Consider the following 27,804-nt stretch of genomic DNA (forward strand, 5'->3'; position numbering starts at 1 on the left):
ATCTATGCCCTCTTACTAAACTTCTTTTTAAAAAGGTATACTTTTGGTCATATCTGGTTTATTTCTTTTATTATTTTAATTATAAATTAAAAATATAATGCAAATATGAAAATGTGGTTTTAGTAAATAATATGTAACATATAGAATATTAAGTGAACACTGTCTTTTACATCTAACTCATCATACATGTCTTCTGTGTCTAATCACCGTGGGTGGTTTAAGGATACTCCTAGCTAGGGGACTTAGTGTCCATTCCTTGTTTTCAGTGACCCATAACATTAGCTGCTGCAGTGCTCAGAATAGTTCAAAAACATTATAAACATTGCTCAAATTAACTGCATGCACTGAAGTCCCCTGACAGCTGATGGAGAGTGTAGCCTGCCTCCCAGGAGTTTCTAGTGGGGCCTGAGCAGCTGTGGATGTGAAGGGCTTAGCAGAGGTGGATATAAAGGTTTCTTGGTGCACCTGGAAAAACAAGCTTTGCCCCTTCAGCAGAAGAGGAACTGCCATGTGTCCTGGGGACTCTAGCTTAACATGCTCTCTCTCAGAGGCCTGTTACAAACTCACAGAAGTACTCCTCTCCAGCAATATGCTGACATGGAGACATGGTTTAAACTTTACCGAAGTAATGCAAATTTAAATTTCTTAAAGACAACCTTCCTTTAGACGCCCTAAAACCTGGGGGCATCCCTGCACCTATGAGAACTGTGACGCCATCCTTTGTGTTTCCTCCTCACAAACCAAAGAAGTGACACACTGAACAGTTGCAGTGCTGAGGACATTTTCTACATTGTTCTGTGGTCATTTAATCATATGCCTGTGGATGCCCCCTGTGGTGGTTTGAATATGCTTGGCCCAGGGAGTGGCACTATCAGGAAGTGTGGCTTTGTTGAAGGAAGTGCATCACCATGGGGGTGGGGTTTGCAGCTCTGCTCAGTGCAGAAAATCCAGTCTTCTCCTAGCAGCCTTCAGATCAAGATGTAAAACTCTCAGCTCCCCCCACACCATGCCTGAGTACATGCTTCATTCCTCCTGCCTTGCTGATGATGGAGTAAATCTCTGAACCACTGAACCTGTAAGCCAGCCCCAATTAAATGTTGTCCTTTATAAGAGTTCTTGGTCATGGCATTTCTTCACAAAACCCAAACTAAGACACCCTCATATATACATCCATCCCACAGACACACTCTATAATGAGTGATTTGTTGCAACATCTTAAAGTGTAAATGTTTAACAAATGTTTTACATATAAATGAAGATATGTTGTATTATTTCCCCCAAAAGTATTTTACAAGCACCCCTGTGACTGATCTGGGATTCAGCAAGACCTGTGTCTTTAGAAATTCACACAGGTGTAGGATTTGGGGGTTCTGGGGCCTCCTTGGCAGAGACCTTCCCCTCCCCATGTGCCCTGCTCCTCAGGGCTTCCTTTTGAAGAAGTTTTATACTTGGTATTAGAAGCCAGCATATGCCAGCAAGATTTTGCTGACAGGACCCTGCTGTAGCTCTCTCTTGTGAGGTGACGCCAGTGCCTGGCGAATACAGAAGTGGATGCTCACAGTCATCTATTGGATGGAACACAGGACCCCCAATGGATGAGCTAGAGAAAGTACCCAAGGAGCTGAAGGGATCTGCAACCCTATAGGAGGAACAACAATATGAATTATCCAGTACCCCCAGAGCTGTGTCTCTAGTTGTATATGTAGCAGAAGATGGCCTAGTTGGCTATCATTGGGAGGAGTGGCCCTTGGTCTTTCAAAGATTATATGCCCCAGTACAGGGGAGTGCTAGGGCCACGAAGCAGGAGTGGGTGGGTTGGGGAGCAGGGTATGGGGAGGGTATAGGGGACTTTCAGGATAACATTTGAAATGTAAATGAAGAATATCTAATAAAAAAAAGAAGCCAGCTCTGAATGCATCAAGCTTTATCACCCTTTCGGTTCTAAGCCTTATGGTTTCTGTGAAAGTCCAGTTTAATTTCTCACCAAATTTCATTTACTATACTCTTCCACTTAGCAGTGATGGTCCACAAGATATATATGTCTTACTTTAAAATTTCAGTTACTGTTATGGTTTGAGTCTGGAAGGTCACCTTGAGACTCATATGTTTCAACTTCAGGCTTGTTCTCAGTTCCTCGGTATTCAGAGGTAAGGCTGTAGGGAGAGAGTGGATGGAGAGGGCTCTGGCCTCAGTAGATTAATCAGTTTGTGAGCTCACTATCCATAGGCCTGTTGGGAAAGGAAGGAAACTCAGGAACTAAGGAGGTGGGTCTTAGCTGAAGAGTGGGTCCTGGAGGCCTGCCCTCAGAGACTGTATCTTGTCCTCAGATCCTCACTTTCAAAAGCTCTTTGCCTTTCTCCCTTTTTCCCAGCTGCCTTGGCCTCCGTCCTCCCAGCTGCCACAAGCTGAACATTTCTGTGTCATCATTATCACTCCACCATGAAGCTCTGCTTCACCACAGACCCTGAAGCAAGAGAGCCAAGTAACAGACCACAAACTGAAACTTTGAAAATCAGGAACCAAAACAAAGCTTTCTGCCCTTGTCTTTGTCTGGCATTTTGTCACAGCAACAGAAAGCTGACCACCACAGAAAATCTCATGTTCTTGACAGTTGAGTTTTATAGAGTACAGATTTTGATGATAAATCTAGGAATATGGTATTTTTCAGAACAGATAATTTAGCAAAATCATAAATACCACAAAATCTTTATCTTAAATTGCTGTTTATTTTTTATCTCTTTCAGGAAATTACGTCTAGTTGACATAGAAGAATTTCACAACCGCCAGGATTCATTAGAGCTGTCAGAATTTCAGAACATTGTCATTAAACACATGGAATCTGCCAAGGAGATGCTACTTAAAACGTAATGTTTTGGACTATCAGTAGGAATGTTTAAGTTTAGAGATGTGATTGGTGAAGTGTTTCATTTTTAACAACTTCTAGAAAATCCACTTCAACAGTTTTTTTGTTTTGTTTTGTTTTGTTTTGTTTTGTTTTTTTGTTGGTTTTTTTAAACACATTTCTGTCTCAGAGTTAAATTTGTCCTTAATTATCTTGGTCTGTAACGTGTCCGGATGATGCAGACAGCAATGAGTAGAAAGAAGTTGAGATGCTTGTCACTAATAGTGGCCTTCTTATAAATGTGTTGCTATGGCCAGTGTACTGTGAGCTGATGGACACCAGGCAGAAATGATCATGGCCTAGTCACCACCAGGCTTTGTATGACATCTACATGCTAGGCACAGGCTGTGCTCTCTCATGGCTTTGGGTGAGGACCATAGAAACATTTAGAGGATGACCCAGAAGGGAATGAATATGGCTTAGAAAAAGTTTGTGACCTCAGTGTTATTAGATCTATTAAAAACAATTAAATATCTCCTTGGAATGGTCCTTCAGAATGGAGTAGACACATATGATAATTAATTACATAGGAGCCAGAAATTACTAGGGGCCACATAGGACAATTGTCTTTAGCTTGGTCATTAATTTATTAAATATAGGACATTAAAATTAGGTCAAATTAAAATTAACAAAAGACACAAAAGCTTTGACCACCTCATGATTTCTAAAAGTTAAGTAGAAATGTATGTTGATTATTTAAGATTAAATATATTTTTATCTTTTTCTCCAATAAATTAAAATAATAATACTTTTTAAAAGTTAACCTTTTAATTTGATTATATATTAAGTTATATACCGTTGACAGAAAAATAAAAGTAGAGAGCAGATAAAGAATGGAGCTGTATAACAGTGCAGAGCAGAGGATGACATCTTCAGGATAGGACATGGATGGATTACCTCAGCCTATAGCTCTGAGGACAAACCCCACCTCAAACTTGAATGAGATGGTGTCACAGAATAGAGTAGAGCTCAAAACTTCATTGACTTCTTTTCTGATAAGAATGTAGATTGGTTATCATTGTGTGTTCACACTCCTGGTGCATTCACACTGACTTGAAGCACTGTTTGGTGAGCCAGGATGTGTGCATTTCTAAACGGCAGAAACCAGCTCACATCAGACAAACTAGTGAAGTGAACTAGTGCCCTGCAGGTCCCCCTGGCCCTCAGCAGCTGCTGTGCTCTGTCCACTTTCTAGACCTGCATCTCTCTGCACCTCTGCTTTTCTAGCTCTTCATTCATACCTCTGCAGTTTTTCTGACTCTCTTCACCTCATTGTCTCCTAAAAGGGGGACTCCCAGAGGTTTTTTCATCTTTACATCTACATCAATTCCATCATTCCATTGGGCTGACCCACTGCAGCATCACATCTGTCCTCTGAGCTCTAGGCCCTTGCCAAGCATACAGAGCACATCCACCCATGTTCAAGTCACATCATAACAATTACGTGCTCTCTTCTAAGTCTGAGGTTCTTGGTCTGGACCATTGCCAGAGCACCCTAAAATTTGTGGCTTTTAAAAATCTCTATTGTTCATCTACAGTTTCTCATTCCCTCCACACTGATCATAGCAGAGTACTATTTTTTGAGATATTATTTACTTACCATGACATTCACTTTTGTCTAGGTGTAGAACTGTGGCTTATATAGCATTCATACAACTGGGCAGTCATCACCACTAAGTTCTAGAATGTTTTCTTTGCCCAAAAGCAACATTTTCTCTCTTGGCAGGCACTCCCCTTGTTCTCCATCCCACAAGCCCCTGCTGATCACTGATTCTAGTTTTGACTCTGTCAATTTTCTATTTGGGAAATTACATTTCAGCTGTATGTGGCCATTTCTTTTAGGTTTCCTATGGGAAGCATGTTTTTAAGCTTGTTTATGGTGTAGCACTGTGCTGGTTAGTTTTTGTCAACTTGATACAAACTAAAGACACCTGTGAAGAGGGAACCTCAAATGAGGACTTGCTTCCATCACATGACCATGGGCATGTTGACTTGTTATGTTCTTTATTTTGTTTCTACTGTTTCCTCCCTTCTTGTCTTGAGTTTAGTTTGCCCTTTTTTTTTTTTTTTTTGAAACATCTAGTGGAATTTGCTTGTATTTTAATATAGATGTTTAGAACTAAAAATCCCCACTCTTCATTGACGTTTGTTTATTTCTCAGTTTAATATATAATAATGTTATACTCACTCAAATTATTTTCTAATTGGTCTTGTGATTTTTATCTGTTTATGTCTGTGTATAGCTTATCTCCACACACTTGTGACTCTCCAGTCATCATGTTTTGATTTCTAATTTTGAAGCTCAATCTTTTTGTATCTATTAAGACCTATTTTCTGACTACCATTCATTGAGATGCCTTCTGTGTCCCTTTCATCTTAATTCCCATTGCTTCTGCCATGGGCAGACCCATTTTTACTGTGTGCATGCTTGCATACACATGCACATATGTACATTCAAGCAATCATATATGTTGAGATGCACACACATGTGCATGTGATGTTGTCCTTAGATGTCTCCAGCTTGTTTTTAGAGACAGGTTTTCTGATTGGCTGAGGTTTGTGGGTTTGACTTTACTGGCTCTCTGGAAAGCCCAGAGATCCTCTAGTCTTTGTCCAACCAACACTGGAGTCTGGAGTGCACTGCTTTATTGGTGTTTTAATGTGTGTTCTAGGGACTGAACTCAGGTCCTCATGCTTACACGGAAAGGACTTTACCAGCTGAGCTATCTTCCTAGCTGGCGGTTACCCAATATTTAGATAGCTCAGTGGTTCTCAACTTCCTCATGCTGTGACCCTTCAGGCTGCGGTGACCCCCTACCATAAAATTATTTTGTTTCTACTTCATAACTGTAATTTTGCTACTGTTATGAATAATAATAATATACATATGCATATGTGATATGCAGGATATCTGACATATGACCTCTGTGAAAGAGTCATTTGACTCTCAAAGGGGTCACAACCCACAGGTTGAGAATCATTGAGATAGACCCTTGCAAATTATAAATGACTTCTCCATTCCTGTGTTTCTGTAAATGTTCCCCTTCATTTTACTATCTCTCATTTGTTGACAAAATAACTAATATGGCTTCGTAATTTGTTTTGAAAACTTGCAACGTGACTCTTATCTCTCTTGTCCTCCCCTCTGAGCATCCTTTGACCTTGGGCTTATGGAAACATAGCATGAGTTCTTTTAGTTTTTACCCTATTTCTACCTCAGATGCTTCTGCTAGGACTTTGGCAGTTACTATTTTCATTGTAAAGCCCTTCTCCAAGATTTAAATGTAGTGTCTCTCTGTCTTTTGACTTCTAGCTATTTCCCATGATGCTCCCACTGCTTTCATCATTATGGGAGAAAAGATGATGTAATATCTTTTTATACCTTCTGAAACACAGTGCTTAGGGCATAAGTGGACTTGCAGTACACGTAGAGCAAAAGTTTATATTTAAAACTTAGATTTCTTCTGTTAGGACACTCTGGTCATTTCTATCAACTATTGTTTAAAAGTTCATTATCCCTTAATGTAGAAAGTATCAGTGTTCTTTAATCTTGCAGTACCAACAAGGATTTTATAAGCTGAAACGTCAGTGATTTTTTTCAGCATGAGGTACCTACATACGAAATTGCACCATTATTCTTTTATTACAAGGACACATGCACCTTTGAAACTTCATTTTAAATCAGTCATTCTTTCAGTATTTCACATTAAGGAAAATTGGGAAAATAAAATCCATGATGTTTTTGATTTGTGCCTTGTTTTTAAGCTATTGGGAAATGGTAGCATGGCATACCATGTGAGTTTAACTAGGTATAAGCTAGCTCTTTGATCAAATACTCACTCTATGACTTTAAACTAACAGATATTCCATGGGGACCATTTAAGAGCCTGGAGAGAAGTGTCCAGTAAGGTTATTGCTCATATTTCTTCAAAACCTGCAGGAACTATAATTGCAAAGGTAGATTTATGTCTTACAGCACCCCATTATTGAGTCATTTTCTATTAGTTATGATTTAAAATTTCTTTTCCTTAGAGAAGTGAAATACTCTAGCACTTAGGGCTCAGAGAGGGGATAATGTCACTTAGCAATATACCCATTTATGAAGACCTTTGGATGTCTAGAATTTACTGTTAATGCTTAATGTAAGTGGAATAATACACTGAGAGTATTGACTTCTAAATGTCTTTTGTTCTTTCAAGGTGGTTTCCAGAAGTGCAGAATATTTATTACAAAGGCAATAAAAAAAAGCAATTGCCAACTGGCAAGAGCAGTGCCAAATTGGACTCTTTTTTCAACTGCGCTGCTACACTCATGACCTTACAGCTGCAGGACCTCATTCTTGTCTCCATGCAAGACTTCACAGACCTCATCGCCCAACCTCCGGTAAGTCCAGCTCAGCTAGCAGGTGTGCCTTTGAAAGGCGTGCCCTTTCAGAAAGGAAACTGGCAAGGTAGCTTTTCTGATGAGATAGCAGGATGCAATAGAATCTTCAGATCTATTACACTTGCATGCTAAAAGGTCAACTTTCACAGTTTGGATAAGATTATCATCGCAATGGTGAGGATTTGGGTAAATCCTTGGAGAAAGATTGAGTTTTGAAGGCTTGGGTATAGCTTGCTTTGAGGAGTTCCTTTTATCTCAGGAAGGAGACTGTTTCCTACAGCATAAACAGTGCCTTGGGATCAATGTGCTTGACCCACTAGTTAATCCCTAGGTCAAGTAAGACAGTACCAAGCAGTACCAAGGATGTCAATCACTCCTGCAGTTTTTTCAGTAGGATCTACTCTTGTTTAGGTGTCTCAGGTAAAAGAGAAAGTCCGTTCTGTGTATTTAATTGGGGCTGGCGTAATTTTCATTCACAACAATTGATCTCCACATCTCTATATCTCTATGTATACCTATGGTTATTTTATTTAATCTTACAGGAATCAACTAGAGCTTTTGAACATCCAGGTTTCATTATGAGGTTGATTCTTGATAAAAAGACCATTAAGTTTGCACCTGACTTTAATGACTACATTGATATCCTTATCAATGTCTATGAAATCATGATTAAGATGGTCAGCTTTGTACCAAGAGTTGAGACAAAATTGTATTCCCAATGGGTAAGTAACAAGGATATTCTGATTTCTGCCCTGGAAGCAATCAGACCTGCTCCCATCTTGGCTCCATAGACTCCCCCCACCCCCTTTACTTTGATTCCTTCCCATACATTAGAAGAACCAAATTTAGTAATTTTCTTACATATTCATGTATTCTGTAATAGTTGTTTTCTGCTTATGGGTTCTTCATATCAACACATTTCAAAGTCTGTAAAAATTCACTGCTTCCTTTGCCTTTGCATAACTCCAACTCATTTATTGCATTTATTTCTAATATTTTATCTTTTTTCAAGAAAAAAAATGTCAAGGTAGCTTATGAAGCACACTGATATAGCAAGTTAATAAGACAAGAATTACCAAACTCTAAGTACTGATTATAATTATCCAAAATCCAAATGAACTCTATTGCTATGATTTTATGGTTAGAAAAGATGACTTTTATGACTTTCCAGTAGAGAGTGTATGCGATGAGTTTAAATTAGTATGAAAATACGTAACTTAGACTTTTGAGAAGAGAATATTTGTTTTGTGTCAGATTTTTAGAGCTAGGACTTGCATGGGGCATTGTATGTGGGGTGATAGTTTTGTCAGTCTTACTTGGTCACATTTTAAAAAATAAAAATTATGGAATTCTCTATGATCACTACCCCTAGATGTCTCTAGGTGATTTGAGGTTCAGCGAGATTTTGAAATAAATTATAAGAATAGTTTGAATAAAATAATTACACGGTGTCTCAGTGACCTTTGGCAGTAGATGCAGAAGCAGATTCATATTTCTGTTCATTAATATATTTGATAGGAATGGAAAATAGATTAAAATAAAACTTTTAAAACTTTTCTTTCCCTTGGAAGGCAATCTGGTAAGGGCTGAGGCACCATGAGTCTAAACTCACAACTGTCTCATGATCTAATATGATATTCTTTGAACACCTTGAGTTATCACATGAAATATCATTTTTCTTAACTCTCAATGGGCACTAATTAAATTTAATATTAGAAACTTTCTAAGGTGATTCTCAGTCTGAAAATCTAATTATGTCTAGAAAAATAGCCCTATTTTAGAAATTAGACAAGCTGCTAAAAATGTAAAAAACAGTCTAAGATGAGTATTAATGACCTTCACAGGAGAACCCATAAATCCACCTTATACACAGCCCATTGTGTGGGATGAAGTTCTCTAAACTGTATTGTAGAAGAGACAATACCAAGTGCATCCTGAGCCCAAGACTGAGGGACTGATCAAGGTGCTAACATCCAGGAGTGTTCCTATAAACAATGTAGCTTTCAGACAGCTGATCTTCTGAAGTGCCCAGTAGGAGGCATAGCAGGCAGGCACCCACTGGATACCTAAAGTGGTGAGATCACTTTCAGTGTCATAGAAAACCCACCATAGACTGATTTCTACTCATTACATATTTAAAAATGCCTTTTTCTAGATGGCACAACACAGATGTTTCTAGGAGTTACCATGTAGATTATAAACTACGCCAACACATGTATTGATCCTCTTATTTACAAGGGGAAGGAGTTGAATGTTGACATTCATGTGCTAATTTAAAATTGTCCTCTTGTGCATTCTTGCTCACCATTATTCCAACCATGGTTGCAGAATAGGAATTTGGCAACTAGGGATCAACTTCAAAGGCCACCTAGTGAGTTGCAATCTTTCTTTGGTTTGACCTCACTTGTCTGCTTCCTGAACACAGGTTCAGTGTTTGAGGAGGGTGGTGATGGGGCTCTGCATGAGCATCTTCTTTTTAAGAGTTCAGGCCAAAACCAGCCTTGGAAAGCTAGCACAGCAATGTTTGGGCTTTTCTGTTTTGCATCCTAGGTTTTATTTTTGCATATATTTTCAAATGACCACTTGCCCAACTGTACTGAAAAACAAAAACAAAACAAACAAAAATAAAACATCAGATAGCCCTTATGGAAAACAAAAATTTCACAAAACCTACAGTTTACAAAACTCCTCAGGTTGGATTAAAACATATTTCTATAGATTAGAGATTAGTAAATTACAACAGCCTTTTATTGTGTATAGAAAAGGCAATATAGTAAGATTGACACTTTCCAGGAGATAATATAGTAGGGTTAAGTTAGCTAAAGGTACGTGAAATAACATCATTTTCCTTCTCTGCTCAGGAAAGCAAATCTAAGCCAACAACTTTGAAGCCCATAATTCTGAATGAAATCATAGACACTCATAAGGAAAAGATTAGAGAGGTGGTGTTGCGAGAGAGCGTGGCACCAACCGAGCACCTCAAAATGTATGACAAGTATCAGTTCTTGATTACTGGAAAAGCTGAGCGTGATATTGATGAGTTCCTGTTTCAAAGTCAGAACTATGAGAGACTAATAGAGGAAATTCGCAAATACCAAAAGCTAGAAGAAGAAATACAGTACACATCTCGAAAGGTAATTGCCCGTTTCTCTCTGACTCTTGATGGAAGAGAATGGTCTGTCTCAGGTGTAGTAACATCTACTGTTAGAGCCCACAGTGATAAAACCAGGAGTGCTGTCAATAGGAGCATGTGCCCAGAAGTGGTGACACTTGCCTAGCATGGCGTGTGTCTCAGTGTGGGGCAGCTAGGGCACATACCGTCCTTGTGCTCACATGCATGAGATGCCAGTGTAAGGTGAAAAGGGATGTAAGAAACATGAATAGAAAGAAGCATAAGTATGGAATCTCCTCCCAGTTCCAAGAACCTGACTTTTAAATTTCATGTTGACAAATCTTTTGGAAATGACAGCAATGACACCACAATGTATATCCTTCAATTACTAAAGATACAAAGATTACTAAACATCCTCTCTTGGCCCCTTTATCAAAACCATTCTTCAGATTCCCTAATATGCTCAAGTATTACTTTTTAAATACGAAACAAATAAAATATGTGAAACTCACTGCTGGATGGGGTTGTAAACACCTGTAGTGCCAGCATTCAGGAAGCAGGCAGACCACAAGTTCATTGTCAACAGTCTGGACTATAAAGCAAGACAATGTCTAAAAGCAAACAAAACTAATCAAAATTAAAAAAAAATAAAGGAAGTTAATTTTCATTCAGTTACCAATAACCTAATTTCTTAAACTTTAAAAAGCCATTATGATGATGATGGTGATGGTGATGGTGGTGGTGATGGTGATGGTGTTGGTGTTGGTGATGATGATGATATTTACTCATAGATGGTTGTAAAATACAAAGTATTTGTTGCCGGAAGTGGGGGACAGGTGGGTGGGTGAGATATTAGAAACTCCCGCAGCCCCACATGTGAATTTGTTATTACCTTCTGTTTGTTTTTGATACAGGATCTTGGCCTTTAGCCCAGGTTGCCCTGGAACTCACTATGTAGTCAAGGCTGGCCTCAAACTTATCCATTCTTCCTGGTCTTGTTGTCCAAGTTCAGGAGTTATACACCTGAACCATTATGCCTGGTTCAACAATTTAAAACCAAAAACCAAGAACCCAAAATCTCAAAACCTGACCTTATTACATTGCACACACAAATTGGTAGCGAGAAGAATAGAAAAACAAAGAGAGCCTCTTACTTACTCCAATTCGTGCTTAGTAAATCTTTTTCACTCTGCAGGCTGTTCGTTTGGGAATGTTTGAAATGCACTGTGAGGAACTGATCAAATCATTGGTGAAGAGAGCAGATGTCATCTGTGGGAAACTGATAGCCAAGATGTTCCGTGATCACCAGGAAGTAAACACAATGTACGGGAGTACTGGGGTGGCTATGTTTGCATTCTAGGAGTGGTCTTTGAGTCACTTGGCAATGGAAGCAGGTTGAGCAGTGTCACAGGGATTTCAAAGAAAGGATTATGCTAAATGTGTTCTACAGGGAGTGACATTTCCTGATGCAGTTGTCAGTATGCTTTTTTCTGTTGTTGTTTTTACACATATGCCTTCCCAAACATCTAAATTAATTATTGTGCTTCCATTCTTTTGCACAAGTCAGGTGGACATTCACTTCATACTTTAAAATTTGTGTAATCCATACATAAATTAGTTTGCAGAATCGATCTGTATAGGAGCTGTGAGTGGACTCTAAGGAGTTGTGCTGTCAAATTCAAACTTTGTCATACTATCATTATTTAGTGAAAGGGCTTAGTCCAGGGGCTGGGTCCTCAATGAAGCAGCTTAGGGGAAGATCCTCCTTGGGGCAAGATTTGGTCTTGTGAGAGAGTAGAGTTAGTCTCTATAATTTCATATGCCTATCTTGAGTTCAAGTTACTGATTCTAGAAACTGCAGATCTGTTAACACTTGTTGCTAACAGCATGGAGATTGGGTAAAGGATTTATTGCTAGCATTTCCCTTCTCTGTACAGGAGGCCAGAGCCCTTCACTGGCCTGACTGGTTAACTCTTTGTTAGCCATAGAGGAAGGAAGAGAAAAAAATCAAAATGCTTTATACAGGCAAATATGCACAGACATATATACATTCATACATCCATACTTTGGTCAGGCCCAACCATCTGTCTAAATCAACTCCATAAGTATTCATGTATGCTTATATACATACACATTTACCTATACACATGCATACAGACAAAATATACATTTGGATATCTATCAGATAGATGGATGGGTGGGTGGGTACCAAGAGCTCCCCAAGACAAACCATTCAACCAACAACTTTATTTCTTTTCTCTGGCCTTTTTGTTTTAACATTCTTAGACAAAAGATTCTTTAGAAATTTCCTCATAGATAAAATGGGAGTTACAGAAAGATGTTGATAGTAAGTTCAAAGTGGGATTTCATTCTAACATGCTCGGTACAAGTTCAAAGTAACAGCTTTTACATGGCCTTGCCTTATCATAGTGCACACCTGTGGTTATCCTTAGACCTAAATGTTTTTCCCTGAACACAAATTTGTCCCAAGCCTATTTCACTTTTTTGTGTAATTATGAAAGCTCATTGTGTTTCTTACTATGCAGCCTTTACTTACTATATGAGGAGTGGGCACATTCTAGTCTTGATTCTAACTTTATTACATCTGTCTAGCAAAGTAACTAAAACCATTACTTAAAACCTTCTTCGTGAAATTATTTGAACCAAATCAGGAATTCTATAGAGTCATTAATTCATCTAAACAGCATTAATTCTTGAAAGTTTATCTTTATGGTGATCTGCAGGAAATCCGATCAATAGGGTGGGCTAATGCTCAGGTATCGTTATATTAATTTAATAAGGACAGGAAAGGCTTATTAGCTGCAAGAGGCAATCCTGAGCTGAAGTCTCTTTGGGTCCTTGCCGTTGAGCTCACTCATCACAGACCATGCAAAAGTGGTGGGCCACCCCCAGGAAGGTCACCTGTTAGCCTTAGCCTGTCCTAGATGCCTCCTGATACTTTAAGGCCTTGGCAAGTTGGTATTTTTATAAAGATTTTAAACTTATTTTAAAAGATGTACTTACTTATGTATATGAGTGCTCTATTTGCATGTATGCCTCCATATCAGAAGAGGGCATCAGATTCCCTTATAGATAATTGTGAGGCACTGTGTGGTTTCTGGGATTTGAGCTCAGGGCCTCTGGAAGAGCGGCCAAGTGCCCTTAACCACTGAGCTACATCTCTATCAACCAAGTTGTTCTCTTAACTGAAGAACTGTTGACTAAACAGGGTGTGGGGGTAGGATAGCTGGCTATTCTAAACTCAGAGAATACCAGTGAGTGCAGCTGAATGTCTACTTATCTAAGTCAAGAAGCACAATTAGTATAACTGGCCCTTCAACCTCTTTTCTAATGTTACAAGGTAGAAACACAGAAATAACTAGAATATTCCTTGTATAGTTTTTGAGGGCAGGGTCTCACTAAGTCCCAGGGCTATCTTGGAAAACATGATACTCCAAGTAGTCACCTCTCAATATCCTAGTACGATTACAGATGCGAATCACTACGCCTGCTCACAGAATGTTTCTATTCCAGGCCTTTGTACTGGGTGAAACATTTGCTATAATTTTATCACAGCCCCACCTCTTCTCACCACGCTCTGAGCTCCTGGCAGCTGGGCTTTCTTCCTCCATTGTTTTTAATTATGTCAGACTCACTGGCCTACAGAAGGTGCAGCAAAACTGTTGTAGGAGCTCTGGACAGGGATGGCCCAGTTGCTTTTTCCATGTCTCTACCTCACCAGGAAGCCTATAAAGCAGTGTTACCTATTCTCACTTTTATCTGCATGACAGCTCCACTCCATGGCCTCTTATCTGCATCCTTTATGGTACACCTACCCTTCTCTGTTGATTCTGCCACTGAGATTTGAAAACATGTTCAAAATGCATATCCATCTTCCAGCCCCACCTTCAGCTCAGCATGGTCCACGTGCTCTTTGCCAGACAATTTTTGTAAAGATTTCCCCCCCTTGAAGTCCCTTACCTCTGAACTTTCTTTCTTCCAACCCTAAGTTTGTTCATTATTTTTATTGTTTACAAGGCAGACCAGTAGGAAGTATTGGCATGTGCCAGACATTTCTGAGCTACAGACCTGTTTTTAATCTCTCCCTGCAAATAGAGTTAGTACCATCTTTTATACCATCTCTCGGGACTGGCACAGGAACTGCCCCTTGAAGGAACTGTGAACAGTCTCTGCCGTCTGACTGTGAGCTGCTCAGGGGTCATTTAATGCTGTAGCTTGGAGTATGACAGGTGATCATTAAGTTTATATTGGGTAAATAAATAAATTAAAACACATTTGTATTCATTAGATATCACATAGATGGATCATAATCATGCAATGGAACATTAAATAATAAATACTGTTTGTACTATTGGTTTTTCTGCTGTTTCAGGCTATGTGATGAGTTTGAGAAGATAGCTGAAAAGGCTCTGAGTATGCCTCTAAACACAGCCGAGCTCATGGAGATGAAGGTACTGTTGAAGAGCCATATCACAATAGGGATTGAACTGTCCCAAGAGTGCAGAGAAATAGACCACTCTGAAGGTTAAGGCAGAGGCTTCCAGTTATCAGTGTTTCAAATGTTTCATTCACAAGCCTGCAGTCTGGTGCTTCAGGCTTGCCTCTCCCCGGTGCTCCTTCAGGCCTCTGTGTGGTCACTTGACTAGATCACCTGTTATAATACACTGTTCGTTCAGCTTGTGCTCAGTGGAGTTGACAGGTGCAAATATTCTTTGGCAATTGACTCTGCTCCGTTTGTCTCCAAGCTCCAGCAGGCTCCTTGTGGAGGTTCCCCTAGCAGAGTAGATGCTTAAGTGTCCTATTGTATATGTGCTTTTCTGCTGGTGTCACATTAGCTAATATCTCACTGACCAAATCAGGTCAGAGTGAGAGGGCACAACAGGCCATGGACACTGGAAAGCATCAGAACAACAAATGTAGTCATCTAACCAGATGCTCTTGAGAACGGTGCTCACAATACTGACCGGCGAGCTAGCATATGTTGGCCAGAACAGGTCAGGGTACCTGAGATGTACATTTACTCCCCATTTTAATCAACAGATATTCAGTCCTTGAGCAGTGCTTTCTTCTGTGTCTGAAAAAGACTGTGTTATGCACTAACACCTTCTATGACAGTTGGCTGAAATGTTTCCCTCATCAAACCCTTCCATTTTCACATTGGTTATTTTTCTAGTTACTTCTATTATTTTTTTAACTCTATCTAAAAGCAGACAAAGTAATATAAAATAACTAATAGCAGTTTCATTTTATGCTCCTTTTGTTCCTATAACAGTATCTTTTATGGGATATGAGATTTTTTTAAAAATAGAATTCCTCAAATCTAAATTAGAAAAAACCCTTTACATTTAGTTTAAGATATTTAAGACATTTAAGATATTTAACTGAACCTGTAAACATGTAAGCTCATTCAAAATTCTGTATGTATGAAAATGATAAAAATGAATTTAAATGTTTACATGTACATTTTCTTCAAATTATTGCTTATACAAAATTTATTAAAATTACTGAAACTAATTTTACATTTATTTTTAATTTTACTTAGAGAGTCTTGCTTTAGTTAAAGTCTTTCTTTTCTTTGAAGTTGCCTGTGTTTGGGCTGGAGTTCTGAGTGTGTGATCAATTTTACATACTCATACAGACTTCAAGAAGCATATTTATATTTTAACTCTTATTGGCCATCAAGTAGTTCTGTGGCTGGTAATAGGTATAAATAATTGCTGTGCCTTCCTCTTTGTTAGAAAAGAACTCATGTGGAAAGAGGAGTTGTACACATTACCATCTGCTTATTTTCCTGGATGTTACTGGCTTAAACAATTTGGGGTTATTCAAACTGAGTTTCTATTGAATATAATAATCTTTAACAAAATTAGCAAATAAGATTTATTGTTTGTTGCTTAAAATATCTCTGTGTTTTAAAGTTTATTCCAATAAAGGTGAAGCAGATGGTCAATGTAGTCACTACAAAAATCACTCATTTATTATAGATAGGGAGAAACGTAAACCCAGTCTCTGGGCTCTATAGGAAACTGATTAGCTAAATTCAAAAATACATAGTTTGACTAGACATTTATTACTTATTACTTGTGAAGATTATAGTTTGTAAATCAATCCATTGCTTATGCATAGGGACATGATTGGTCGTGTATTTTTGTCTTATAGCCACACATTGTAGACTTATTCTGAATTCTCTGCTATACTTAATCAGTGTTTTCTCCCATGCAAGTGAGGTAGTTTGGTGACAAAGTTCGACCAGGTACAGTCTTTCTTCCTTCAGTTGATTTGGCCAGTTGACTAGAGCCCAGAAAGTACCAGTGGGATCCAGGTTCAATTTAAAACCATTCTTCTGGAATTAGGGAGATGGCTCAGCTCTTAAAAGGACCCAAGATGCTTGGGCTGCTGGCAACCCCTGGTGACTCCAACTCCAGAGGATCAGAGTCCCTTTTCTGGCCTCTATGGGCAGTTGAACTCATGTGACTTTAATCTTCCTCCAACACCATGCACATACTTAGAAATAAGAATACCTTTAAAAATGAGCATCCTCCATTAGCGCTCTGCTGCAGCCCTGGCATCTGTTCAGACCCTCACCTGTGTTCCTTCTGCCTGCCCCTTTCTACATGCCACACCTCATGTGTTTGTGGGAAGCTTCTGTTCATGTCTGGCTGCCTTGGAAGTCTGTGACATGCTGCAAGCAGCAGCAGCAGCAGGCCTCTTGGTACAGCGCTGTCCATGTCAAAAGTTTTCATTTGCAGTTATTTGACTAATGACCATCTCTGTAATTAGATGGCAAATGTCATGATGGTAAAAGCTGAGTCTGCCCCATGATCACTTTATTGACAGCACTTGGCAAATGTGCCAGGTACATCTGGTGGCCCAAAGCATAATACTTAAAAAAGTGAAGTCACTCAGGTGGTATCTGATTTTTTTAAAACATAGACTAGAGAAAATGCTGGAAAATGTTGCATTATTATTATTATTAAAAATTAATAAGACAGTTTATGGTACTAAGTTCAGGGTTTTTTCCCTTGTTTGCTTTGATTTTGGTTTATTTTGTATTTATTGTTCCAACATCAAGATCTCCTGCCGATATCACTCAGGTGGTATCTGCTTTTATCATCCAGGGATACACAGCATCCTCCTGGTCTTCCATTGCTGTGTGTGTATAAAAGATAGAGTATGAGTGCGTGTGAGGGTGTACATGTGTGTGCATGTGTGTGAGTGTGTACATGTGTGTGCATGTGTGTGTGTATGTATATGTGCATCTGCATGTGAGTATGCATGAGTGAATGTGTATGTGCACAATCGTGTGCATGTTTGTGTATGTGTGCATGTGTATGTGCATGTGTGTATGTGTGTGCATGTGTGTATTGTTAAGTATCTTTTCACTTTTTTCTTCCTCTTATTTTAGTGAAGTGGGTGGGGTAATTGAGAAGTAAATTGTGTGGAGGTCCCCAGTTCTGAGCCATACTTTTCTCATGTGTCTGTGTGTATTTATGCAGTGTATTACCACAGGGCATGTTTGGTAAGAGTTCCCTCTTACAATGCTGTCTGTAACCTTTGCTTTCCTTCAGGCTCACGTTCAGAAATTGGAGACAACTGACATGTTGGAGCTGAGACAGAGACTTGTGGATTCTAAAAACTGCCTGGCCTTCCTCATCGAGTGTGTCAACTTTTCTCCTGCAGACATCAGACTAAATAACAGTGTTTTCCAGTGGTATGGCAGAATGGGGGAGATTTTTGATGAGCACAGGAAAATCATTAAAGATAAAACAGAACAATATCAAGAAGCCCTTAAGGTTGGCATTATAGATTTTTCAAATTGTTCCTTTTTTGGGCAAATGTTTGGATTTTTAACTCTATGTATAGTTATACAGGCTTCTTTGTTACATGGGCCCTGCATTGTAGCTTTCTCCCCCTGTAATCTCAGAAGGTGTACACATGCTGGGTCTCTCCTAATGGAGGACTAAGGAGTGATTCAAGTGCCTTGATTGATGTGGCATCGTTTCTTGATTTTTTTTAAAAGGTAGAATAGAGAAAATGCTGGAAAACATTGCACACAAGTGGCCATTAATCAGACAGTTTGTGGTACTAAGTTCAGGGTTTTTTCCCTTGTTTGCTTTGATTTTGGTTTATTTTGTATTTATTGTTCCAACATCAAGATCTCCTGTTGACATGCTTTTTATGTCTCACGGTCACTCTGGCTTTTTTTTTTTTTTTTTTTTTTTTTTGGTTTTTCGAGACAGGGTTTCTCTGTATAGCCCTGGCTGTCCTGGAACTCACTCTGTAGACCAGGCTGTCCTTGAACTCAGAAATCCTCCTGCCTCTGCCTCCTGAGTGTTGGGATTAAAGGCGTGTACCACCACGCCCAGTACACTCTGGCTTTCTTGAACACAATGCATACCTACCTTTTTTTTTTTTTTTTCTGGTTGGTCTGCAGCTTACCTCTGCCTACCTTCTAGGCCAGTTTCCCACTTTTAGCGCACTCCTGACTTGTGAACTCCAAGCATTCTCTAGTTCTCTGCTCTGTGCATCTCTCACATCCACCTTGCATGTTGTCTCTGCACTTCGCAGCGCTCTGCCCTGACACATGCCAGTCACACTCAGTTGCTTTTTCCAAGATGCCCTCTATACTTCAGGTAGCTTCTCAATTGCTCAGATTAGACCCTTTAACACATCTCTACTATATTAAAGACCCAATCGCTACTATTACTGTCAGGTCTATCTGCCTCTAGATGGCCAGCTCCTGGGAGCTTTGTCTCTAGTTCTATCCCACTGGCTAGTGCAGTCACTGGCTCACAGTGTCTCAGCCCATTTTGTGCTGTTATAACACAAGACTTGTGGCTCGGTAGTTGATAAAGAGCATAAATTTGCTACTTACATTTCTGCAAGGTGAGAAGTCCAAATTCAAGAGACCGACATCGGCCGAAGGCCTCATTATATCATCTCTTGGCTGAAAACGGAAGGCAAGGGATTAGGAGGGCACATTTACAAGAAAGCGAATAACAGAGAGGAAAGGAGGGAGAGAAAGTGATCAAATCCACCTTTTCCCTATGAGCCCACTCCTGTTAATCTGCTTCCATGGCAACAGACTTACTGCATACATGAGACCAGCACCTTTAGACCCTGTCCACTCTTGGTGTTCCATTTCTTTCTATGTTTATTTCTGATGCATGACCATGGAACACATTCAAACATGTCTTTCAGAGAGCCGTCAGCACTCTATAGAACATAAAACACTTTAGTTGTGAATAAATCAACTAAAAATTTCAGTTTTATACTTTTCAGGATTATTTTATAGAGATACCTAAAATTCTTAAGATTGACTCAGGTTAGCCAAGTTAAGATATTCTTTGACCACAAGCCAACTGTTTTTCTACTACAACAAAGAAGATTCAGTTTATAAATTATGTTATTTGGAGACTAGTTCATAGCCTTAATATTGTTTTTTTTAAAACTATGGCTAATAGTTCTACTTTACAACCTATTTCCAATATTTTAAATAGGAAAAAACATGAACAATGAATATAAAATACTTAAACCATACAATAATTGACTCTTAGAAAATTCCTAACTGGTCTGTACTTCATTATACAGTATCCTACTTCAAAAATCTACACACAATATTGGTGCAGTTTTCCTTTTATTTTCCTTCACTCATCAAGTGGGAACAATGAATTTCCTGGGAAACAAGAGAAAAGAGGACAGAAACCAACCTAGGATTCATGACATAGAAAAAGATCCTATTTTTGAATAATCTAGATTTGATTTTTTAATATTTCATTAATAGATATTACTAGACTCATTTAATTTGGAATAGTTTACCAATGACAGTTTTATAATAAGTATTTTGCACCAAGCACACACATCTGTTTTATGTTAGAATATTAAAATTTTAATATTTCACACCTGGGTTTATTAGCTGTGTACATCTCATGTCATGCATGTTCGTGGAAGAATGACAAGAAATTTCACACATCTTGGTTCTGTGTTGCTAATCCAAGACCTGTTTGGGCAACAGATAAATAAAGCTGTTCAATTTTTCACAAATGCTATGAAAATAATGCAGCTAGATATCTAGCCCTTAAATGAATAGATGTTCCTTCTAACCCTATCCTAGTTATCATGAATTTTTCAAATGCTCAGTCATTTTTTGCAACAATTTTTCAAAATGCTAAAGAATATAATTTTAACACATTTTTAATTGATTGAGTCAGATTTTCTTACATTGTGTAGGGCCAACTTATTACCTAGGAAACTAGAGGAATTTTGAAGTGTGTTAATTTTAAATTTTAGGGTTTTTTTTTTCTTTTGTATTTTAGATCCAAGTAATTTTTTAGGTTATCTTCTTTTATATTTTGTCTTGAAAAAAAAAACATACTAATAATTTTGATGAGCCTTTCAAGTACTTAAATTTTTTTTCTTGGTAGCCAGAAAAATTCTTATTTTATAAGAATAATAAGCACATGTGTTCTATTGATTAGTTTCGATGTGAGCGGTTTGTGGAGGAATTGGAGAGTTATGCTAAACAAGTAGAAGAATTTCATACATTTGGAGACCTGTTGGATGTGCAGAGGTACTTGAAAAAGGCTCAGGTGCTGAATGGCAAGTTGGATGCAGCAGCAGACAAGGTACAATTAAAATCTTTAAAGAATGAAGTGATAAAATAAAAAAGACAATGTGTTTGTATTGAGTATTCACGTTTAAGAAATAGATTCATCCAGGCATGCTGGTACATGCTTGCTCCCATCACTTGAGTGGCTGAGGCCGCAGGATTTTAAGCTGAAGCCAGTCTAGGTAACATAGTAAGACTTTCTTTCTTTCTTTTTTTTTAAATGGATAAAACAGTTAAGTTGCATTAAGCAAGAGAAGAATAGAAGCAATTCACATTTCTAGTCATGCTACAAGGAGAAGCAGTAGTGTGGTTCTCTGTGGGTGGTAATATGTTTTTGTGGTCCTTGGCTTCTATTTTAAAGATGGAGATGTTATCTCTGCCAGGTTGTCACCCATTGCACCATTCAGTCATCTGCATCGTAGCTCTCCTGTAATCACTGAGAGAAGCACACACGTAATAGCATTTCATTGCTGTTTAGTTTAGTTTTTGTGTATTCATACATGAGCAGCTGTTTTAAAATTGGACCCATTATTGTCTCTCACTGAGCCACTGTGTTCCCACACTGCTGCGTCAGAGTCAGCTTGCTTATTAGAAAATCTGGAAAAGGAAAGCTATATCCTTTACCACATGTAATGCAATTTTCATTATAGCTTACGGTGTAAACAAACTGTATTTTCCTTACATTAAGAGTCCTGGTTTTTTGTTTGTTTGTTTGTTTTTTTCTTTTTTGGAGACAGGATTTCTCTGTATAGCCCTGGGAGTCCTGAATGTCCACTTAGATAATTAAATAGTTTATAAGTATCTCAAATTGGCCAAAACATAAAAATGGTAGAAATAAACTTTCATGTTGGCTTATAAGAGGGGCCACTGAATTCAAAGTCTCTTGATTAATTGATATATCTAGCTGCAACTTTTTAGTTGTATAGATTGTACAGACTACTTCTTCACTGAGTTTACAACGTAGAGAAAATGTTTCCTGTTCCTTCCCATTTATCCTGTGCTGTGGTCTGCTTGCTTCTTCTCTGTGACAGAGCTGTGACTGCTTTGCTTCAGTACACTTCTGAGGCACAGCACATATGTATGCATACATGACATTTCACGTGTTAGTATCTACTAGTATGCAGTATTACTCCTGTCTACTTTCAATTATTATTGAATGACTTCTCTTCGTATTCCACCTATTTAAGTCATCTTTGCTGAGCTGCATCAATAACTCTTAGGAATTGGACCCTTTTTTTCTGTTTTCCAAAGTATGTATCTATGCTTCTTATTCAAAGCACTTAAGTTCTTTCAATGAACGAAGCTAGATTTTTGATATGTCTTAGTGGGTAAAACTTCCTTCTATTTGCAAATTTATTTGACTAATGTTAAGCCAATGCAACAAAACATTGCCCAAAACATATATACACAAAAATAGGGAAATGCTATTTAGTCTTTAAAAATATAAATCATTTGTGACAACCTAGCTGAGTCCAGAGGGAATATGTTAAGTTAATAAACCAGATACAGCAAGGCTCACACTGCGTGATGGGATAGAGAAGAGTCAGGTCTGTAGGAGTATGCATCAAATAGTGGTTACTGGTGCGTAGGCATTGGGAGATGTTGATTAAAACATGAAATTCTTCAACTTCAGTTAAATAGGAGAAAAAGTTGAGTAGATTTACTACATAATATTGTGGTCATATTTGACTATGATCACAATTGAAAATTGTCAGGAGAGTAGCTTTTCAGGGTGAGGTAATACAATACTTATTAGCTGCTGTTAATCATTTCAGAATGTATACATATGAACACCATAAATACCCAAATCACATTAATTTGAAAGAGAAAATAAAGAGGAAATAGATTAATCCTAAGTCTTTACTCTTATTGAATTTACTGTTAAAGCTCAGGGAAAGCTGGTGTTTAACATTTTAAACATCAGTCACCTTCAGAATCACTTATTCAACACCCATCTTTTCAGATTGAGCAGTTCAATGCAGAAGAGGAGGCATATGGCTGGGTCCCATCAGTATATCCTCAACGTAAAAAGATCCAAGATGGTTTGAACCCTTATCTCCGTCTCTATGAAACTGCTGTGGAGTTTAGTACCAAACACAGAGGGTGGACTGAAGGACCATACCACAAGGTGAACCCAGATCAAGTAGAAGCAGATGTTGGGAATTACTGGAGAGGGCTGTATAAGCTAGAGAAGGTCTTCCATGATTCTCCAAATGCGCTGGCAATGACCAAGAAAGTGCAATCAATGGTGGAGGAGTTCAAGCAGTACATCCCTCTCATCCAAGTGATCTGTAATCCTGGTCTGCGCCCCAGGCACTGGGAGGCCATGTCCACCATCGTTGGCTTCCCTCTGCTGCCCTCGGATGACTCTACAGTCTTCTCTTTCATAGACATGAACCTGGAGCCGTTTTTAGACAGATTTGAAGGCATTAGTGAAGCAGCTAGCAAAGAATATTCTCTTGAAAAGGCCATGGATAAGATGATGACTGAATGGGACTCCATGGAGTTTGTCATTCTTCCCTACAGAGAAAGTGGGACATACATTTTGTCCTCAGTTGATGACATTCAGATGTTGCTGGATGACCACATTATCAAAACGCAAACTATGCGAGGATCTCCTTTCATCAAGCCTTATGAAAAGCAGATGAGGTAAAATAATATGTAATGTTTATACTTTTACCCAAGCCCCTTGCATTCAACTCAAAGTTCTTCTGGGGATTGACTGTGCATTTCACATTTACTATTTTCAAGTTTATTATTTCACTCCTCAATGTGTCATGTGTGTGCACCTGTGTATGTGTGTGTGTGTGTGCGTGTACATGTGTATGCATATGTCTAGGTACCTATAGAGACCAGAAGAGAGTGTACCATCCTGTCGAATTCATTATGAGGAATGGGTAGCCTTTATTAGTTTTGCAAAAGTATGGATCCCTTTGCTCTGTTTATGACAAAGGCATCAGACAACATTGAGGTGCTCATTTTGATTGTCATCAAACTGATCTTACTTTATTTTTTAACTTTAAGAAGTTTGTGACTAAACATAGTTTAAGAAGATTAAAGTATAAAGCTGCAAATATTAGTGCTATTCCCCAAGTTTGGAAACAAGGGTCAGAGACAACCCCTGGACATCTATTGTAGCTTCAATTCTATGCATACTAGCTGGCAAATGGGAGCAAATGATAAAAACAAACAAACTGATTTTAATCAAAACTTCTTAAAAGAAGGCTGCTAAATACATGCAACTCTCATTCTGTTCTTCACTGTTTTAGTTTTTCTTCTTTGGATTGTCTTTGTAGTGTGTATTAAACGGTTTATATTTCACCTTAAGAGGCAGACAACCAAATCTGACTTTCATCTTCAGTATGCATTTGACTGGCAAGGGAAACAACTTGGAGGTTTCTGTCTCTGGTCATCCTGCACCTAAGATGATCAGAGACTCTCAGATGGGTGAGATTCCTTCTCTGAGATTGGCTATTCTACTTCCAGGTCCCACAGAGAGTAAACTCATCTGAAAGTGGGATAGCTAGACTCTTGTGAAGGGCTGGGCACAATATCATTAGCTAGTAGGAAAAGTTCTGCATCATAAAGGGACTAGAGAAAAGGAAAAAAATGCCAGCAGAAATGCCAGTTGGAGGCATTCTTGACTCCATACAAAAAACAGCTACCCAATTCCCAGATAAATGCTGGGGAAAAATCATTTTGAAAGACATTTGAAATCATCTTTTAATTGTGAGAATTATTTATATGTCTTTGTTTTAAGAATTGAAAATTACAAATTATTTCTTATAAATGAGTAAGGCATTAATATATAACAAAGTTATCTCCTTCCAAATTTCATTGATTAATAAAGCATTCTTCCTTGTGTTATGGTTTCTTTGACAGTTATAGCCATGGGTTTAAGTCTCAGCTTGTCCTTGTTAGCTGGGAGAACTTGCACCTGCTACTTAACTTTGGTTGCCATAGCCTCATTTGTTAAGTAAATGTTGTGCACAGGGTTATTGCAAAGATGGATGAAATGCAGAGAGATTTTTAAATTGCAATTGAAAACTGCTAATTTTGGAGTAATTATGATGTTTAAACATAGAGGAACTTTCATTAGGTTTTCCATATTTAGAGATGAACCGATAACGTACTGTAATTCAAATATTGCCTCTTCTTCTTGTGTGTCACATTGTATTTAAGGGAATGTGAATTTTGTGAATACATGTTCTATCTTAGTTATTGGTTACAAGTCTAAATGTTGATGTAATTATTCTTAAAACAGGTTTTACTTAAGACAATTTTATTGATTTACCTTTGAGTGCAAGCAGAGAAGTAAAAATAGGAGTAGCAACATCACACGGGGTTGGCAGGCAGCTGTAGGTTGGGATGTTGCTGTCTGAGACACTGCCTGCTTTGCTGTCCTGAGAATGGATTCTCTGTGCTTGTCTCTCAGGGAATGGGAGGGCAAGCTGCTGCTGCTGCAGGAGATCCTGGATGAGTGGCTCAAGGTACAAGCCACCTGGCTCTATCTGGAGCCCATTTTCAGCTCTCCGGACATTATGTCTCAAATGCCAGAAGAAGGCAGACGATTCAAAGCTGTGGATAAAACCTGGAGGGATGTGATGAAAACAGTTGTACAAGTAGGTAAAAAATCTCTGGTAATGAATGTATAGGAGTGATAACAACTTTGCTTCTTAAACATCCATGTAAGCAGTTACTGTTTCTAGTAAGCCATCACTTCCCTGCAACATGCATTCCCCTTTTGGTTATTATTTTAGAATTCCAAGAGAAAAAATGTTAAAAAAAAGTGGACATTTTTGCCCTGATTCCCCCAAGGCTCACAGTGCATTAAGTTTACTCAGTGTGACTTTCGGTGGCTGGCATAATTTTTATCAGGGGCTCTGCTAGGAAGTCAGCTCCATCTCTGGACACTGTTTCTCTCATAGTGCTGTCTCTGTGTTGTGGCTGCACGGCTGCTGAAATTTGCTGTGACAGGCAACAGCCAGGAAGAATACACACTGAGGAATGTCTCTCCTAGGGAACTTACAAAAATAAAAAGTTCAAGAGAAATCTATCCTGTGAGTTCAAAAATTCTATCAAAATGAATGTAAATCATAAGATACTAGATCCTAGGGAGGAGAGTTCCAGCTAAGGAGGAATTTAATAAAGTCTGGTCCCACTAAAGGACAGCACACAAGTTCTTTTTATTATTATTATTCTTAGGTATTTATTTCATTTACATTTCCAATGCTATCCCAAAAGTCCCACACACCTTCCCACACCCATCCACTCCCACCTTGGCCCTGGCATTCCCGTGAACTGAGGCATATAAAGTCTGCACGACCAATGGCCCTCTCTTTCCACTGATGGCCGACTAGACCATCTTCTGATACATATGCAGCTAGAGATATGAGCTCGGCGGGGTACTGGTTAGTTCATATTGTTGTTCCACCTATAGGGTTGCAGATCCCTTTAGCTCCTTGGGTATTTTCTCTAGCTCCTCCATTGGGGGCCCTCTGATCCATCCAATAGCTGACTGTGAGCATCCACTTCTGTATTTGCCAGGCACTGGCATAGCCTCACAAGAGACAGCTATATCAGGGTCCTTCCAGCAAAATCATGCTAGTGTATGCAATGGTGTCAGCATTTGGAGGCTGATTATGGGATGGATCCCCAGATATGACAGTCTCTAGATGGTCCATCCTTTCATCTCAGCTCCAAACTTTGTGTCTGTAACTCCTTCCATGGGTGTTTTGTTCCCAATTCTAAGAAAGGGCAAAGTATCCACACTTTGGTCTTCATTCTTGAGTTTCATGTGTTTCACAAATTGTATCTTATATCTTGGATATTCTAAGTTTCTGGGCTAATATCCACTTATCAGTGAGTACATATCATTTCAGTTCTTTTGTGATTAAGTTACCTCACTCAGGATGATGCCCTCCAGGTCCATCCATTTGCCCAGGAATTTCATAAATTCATTCTTTTTAATAGCTGAGTAGTACTCCATTGTGTAAATGTACCACATTTTCTGTATCCATTCCTCTGTTGAGGGGCATCTGGGTTCTTTCCAGCTTCAGGCTATTATAAATAAGGCTGCTATGAACATATTGGAGCATGTGTCCTTCTTACCGGTTGGGACATCTTCTGGATATATGCCCAGGAGAGGTATTGCGGGATCCTCTGGTTAGTACTATGTCCAATTTTCTGAGGAACCACCAGACTGATTTCCAGAGTGGTTGTACAAGCTTGCAATTCCACCAACAATGGAGGAGTGTTCCTCTTTCTCCACATCCTCGCCAGAATCTGATGTCACCTGAATTTTTGATCTTAGCCATTCTGACTGGTATGAGGTGGAATCTCAGGGTTGTTTTGATTTGCATTTCCCTGATGATTAAGGATGTTGAACATTTTTTCAGGTGCTTGTCTGCCTTTCAGTATTCCTCAGGTGAGAATTCTTTGTTCATCTCTGAGCCCCATTTTTAATGGGGTTATTTGATTTTCTGGAGTCCACGTTCTTGATATATATTGGATATTAGTCCCCTATCTAATTTAGGATAGGTAAAGATCCTTTCCCAATCTGTTGGTGGCCTTTTTGTCTTATTGACGGTGTCTTTTGCCTCACAGGAGCTTTGCAATTTTATGAGGTGCCATTTGTTGATTCTCGATCTTACAGCACAAGCCATTGCTGTTCTATTCAGGAATTGTCCCCCAGTGCCCATATTCTAGAGGCTTTTCCCCACTTTCTCCTCTATAAGTTTCAGTATCTCTGGTTTTATGTGGGAACCTTGATCCACT

General features: G+C 38.8%; 1 protein-coding gene across 27 annotated transcripts in view; it reads left to right on the forward strand.

Annotated features, from left to right (window-relative positions):
• Window positions 1–27,804, forward strand: part of Dnah7b (dynein, axonemal, heavy chain 7B) — a 307,481-nt gene that overhangs the window by 50,445 nt on the left and 229,232 nt on the right. For 26 of the 27 annotated variants that reach the window (XR_003954985.1, XR_003954980.1, XR_373250.4 and 23 more), the window contains 10 exons: window positions 2,745–2,864; window positions 7,102–7,285; window positions 7,828–8,007; window positions 10,147–10,419; window positions 11,593–11,720; window positions 14,791–14,869; window positions 17,987–18,211; window positions 20,897–21,043; window positions 22,991–23,676; window positions 25,463–25,649. Coding sequence is in view for 24 of the 27 variants with exons in the window: in XM_011238490.3 (XP_011236792.1) it covers window positions 2,745–2,864; window positions 7,102–7,285; window positions 7,828–8,007; window positions 10,147–10,419; window positions 11,593–11,720; window positions 14,791–14,869; window positions 17,987–18,211; window positions 20,897–21,043; window positions 22,991–23,676; window positions 25,463–25,649 (2,209 nt within the window). In the remaining 3 variants the exon portion in view is untranslated. Of the gene's footprint in view, window positions 1–2,744; window positions 2,865–7,101; window positions 7,286–7,827; window positions 8,008–10,146; window positions 10,420–11,592; window positions 11,721–14,790; window positions 14,870–17,986; window positions 18,212–20,896; window positions 21,044–22,990; window positions 23,677–25,462; window positions 25,650–27,804 lie in introns of those variants that run through there. The other variant, XM_011238493.2, reaches the window with a different exon arrangement.

The sequence above is a fragment of the Mus musculus genome, chromosome 1, assembly GCF_000001635.26.
Source record: "Mus musculus strain C57BL/6J chromosome 1, GRCm38.p6 C57BL/6J".
NCBI lineage: Eukaryota > Metazoa > Chordata > Mammalia > Rodentia > Muridae > Mus > Mus musculus.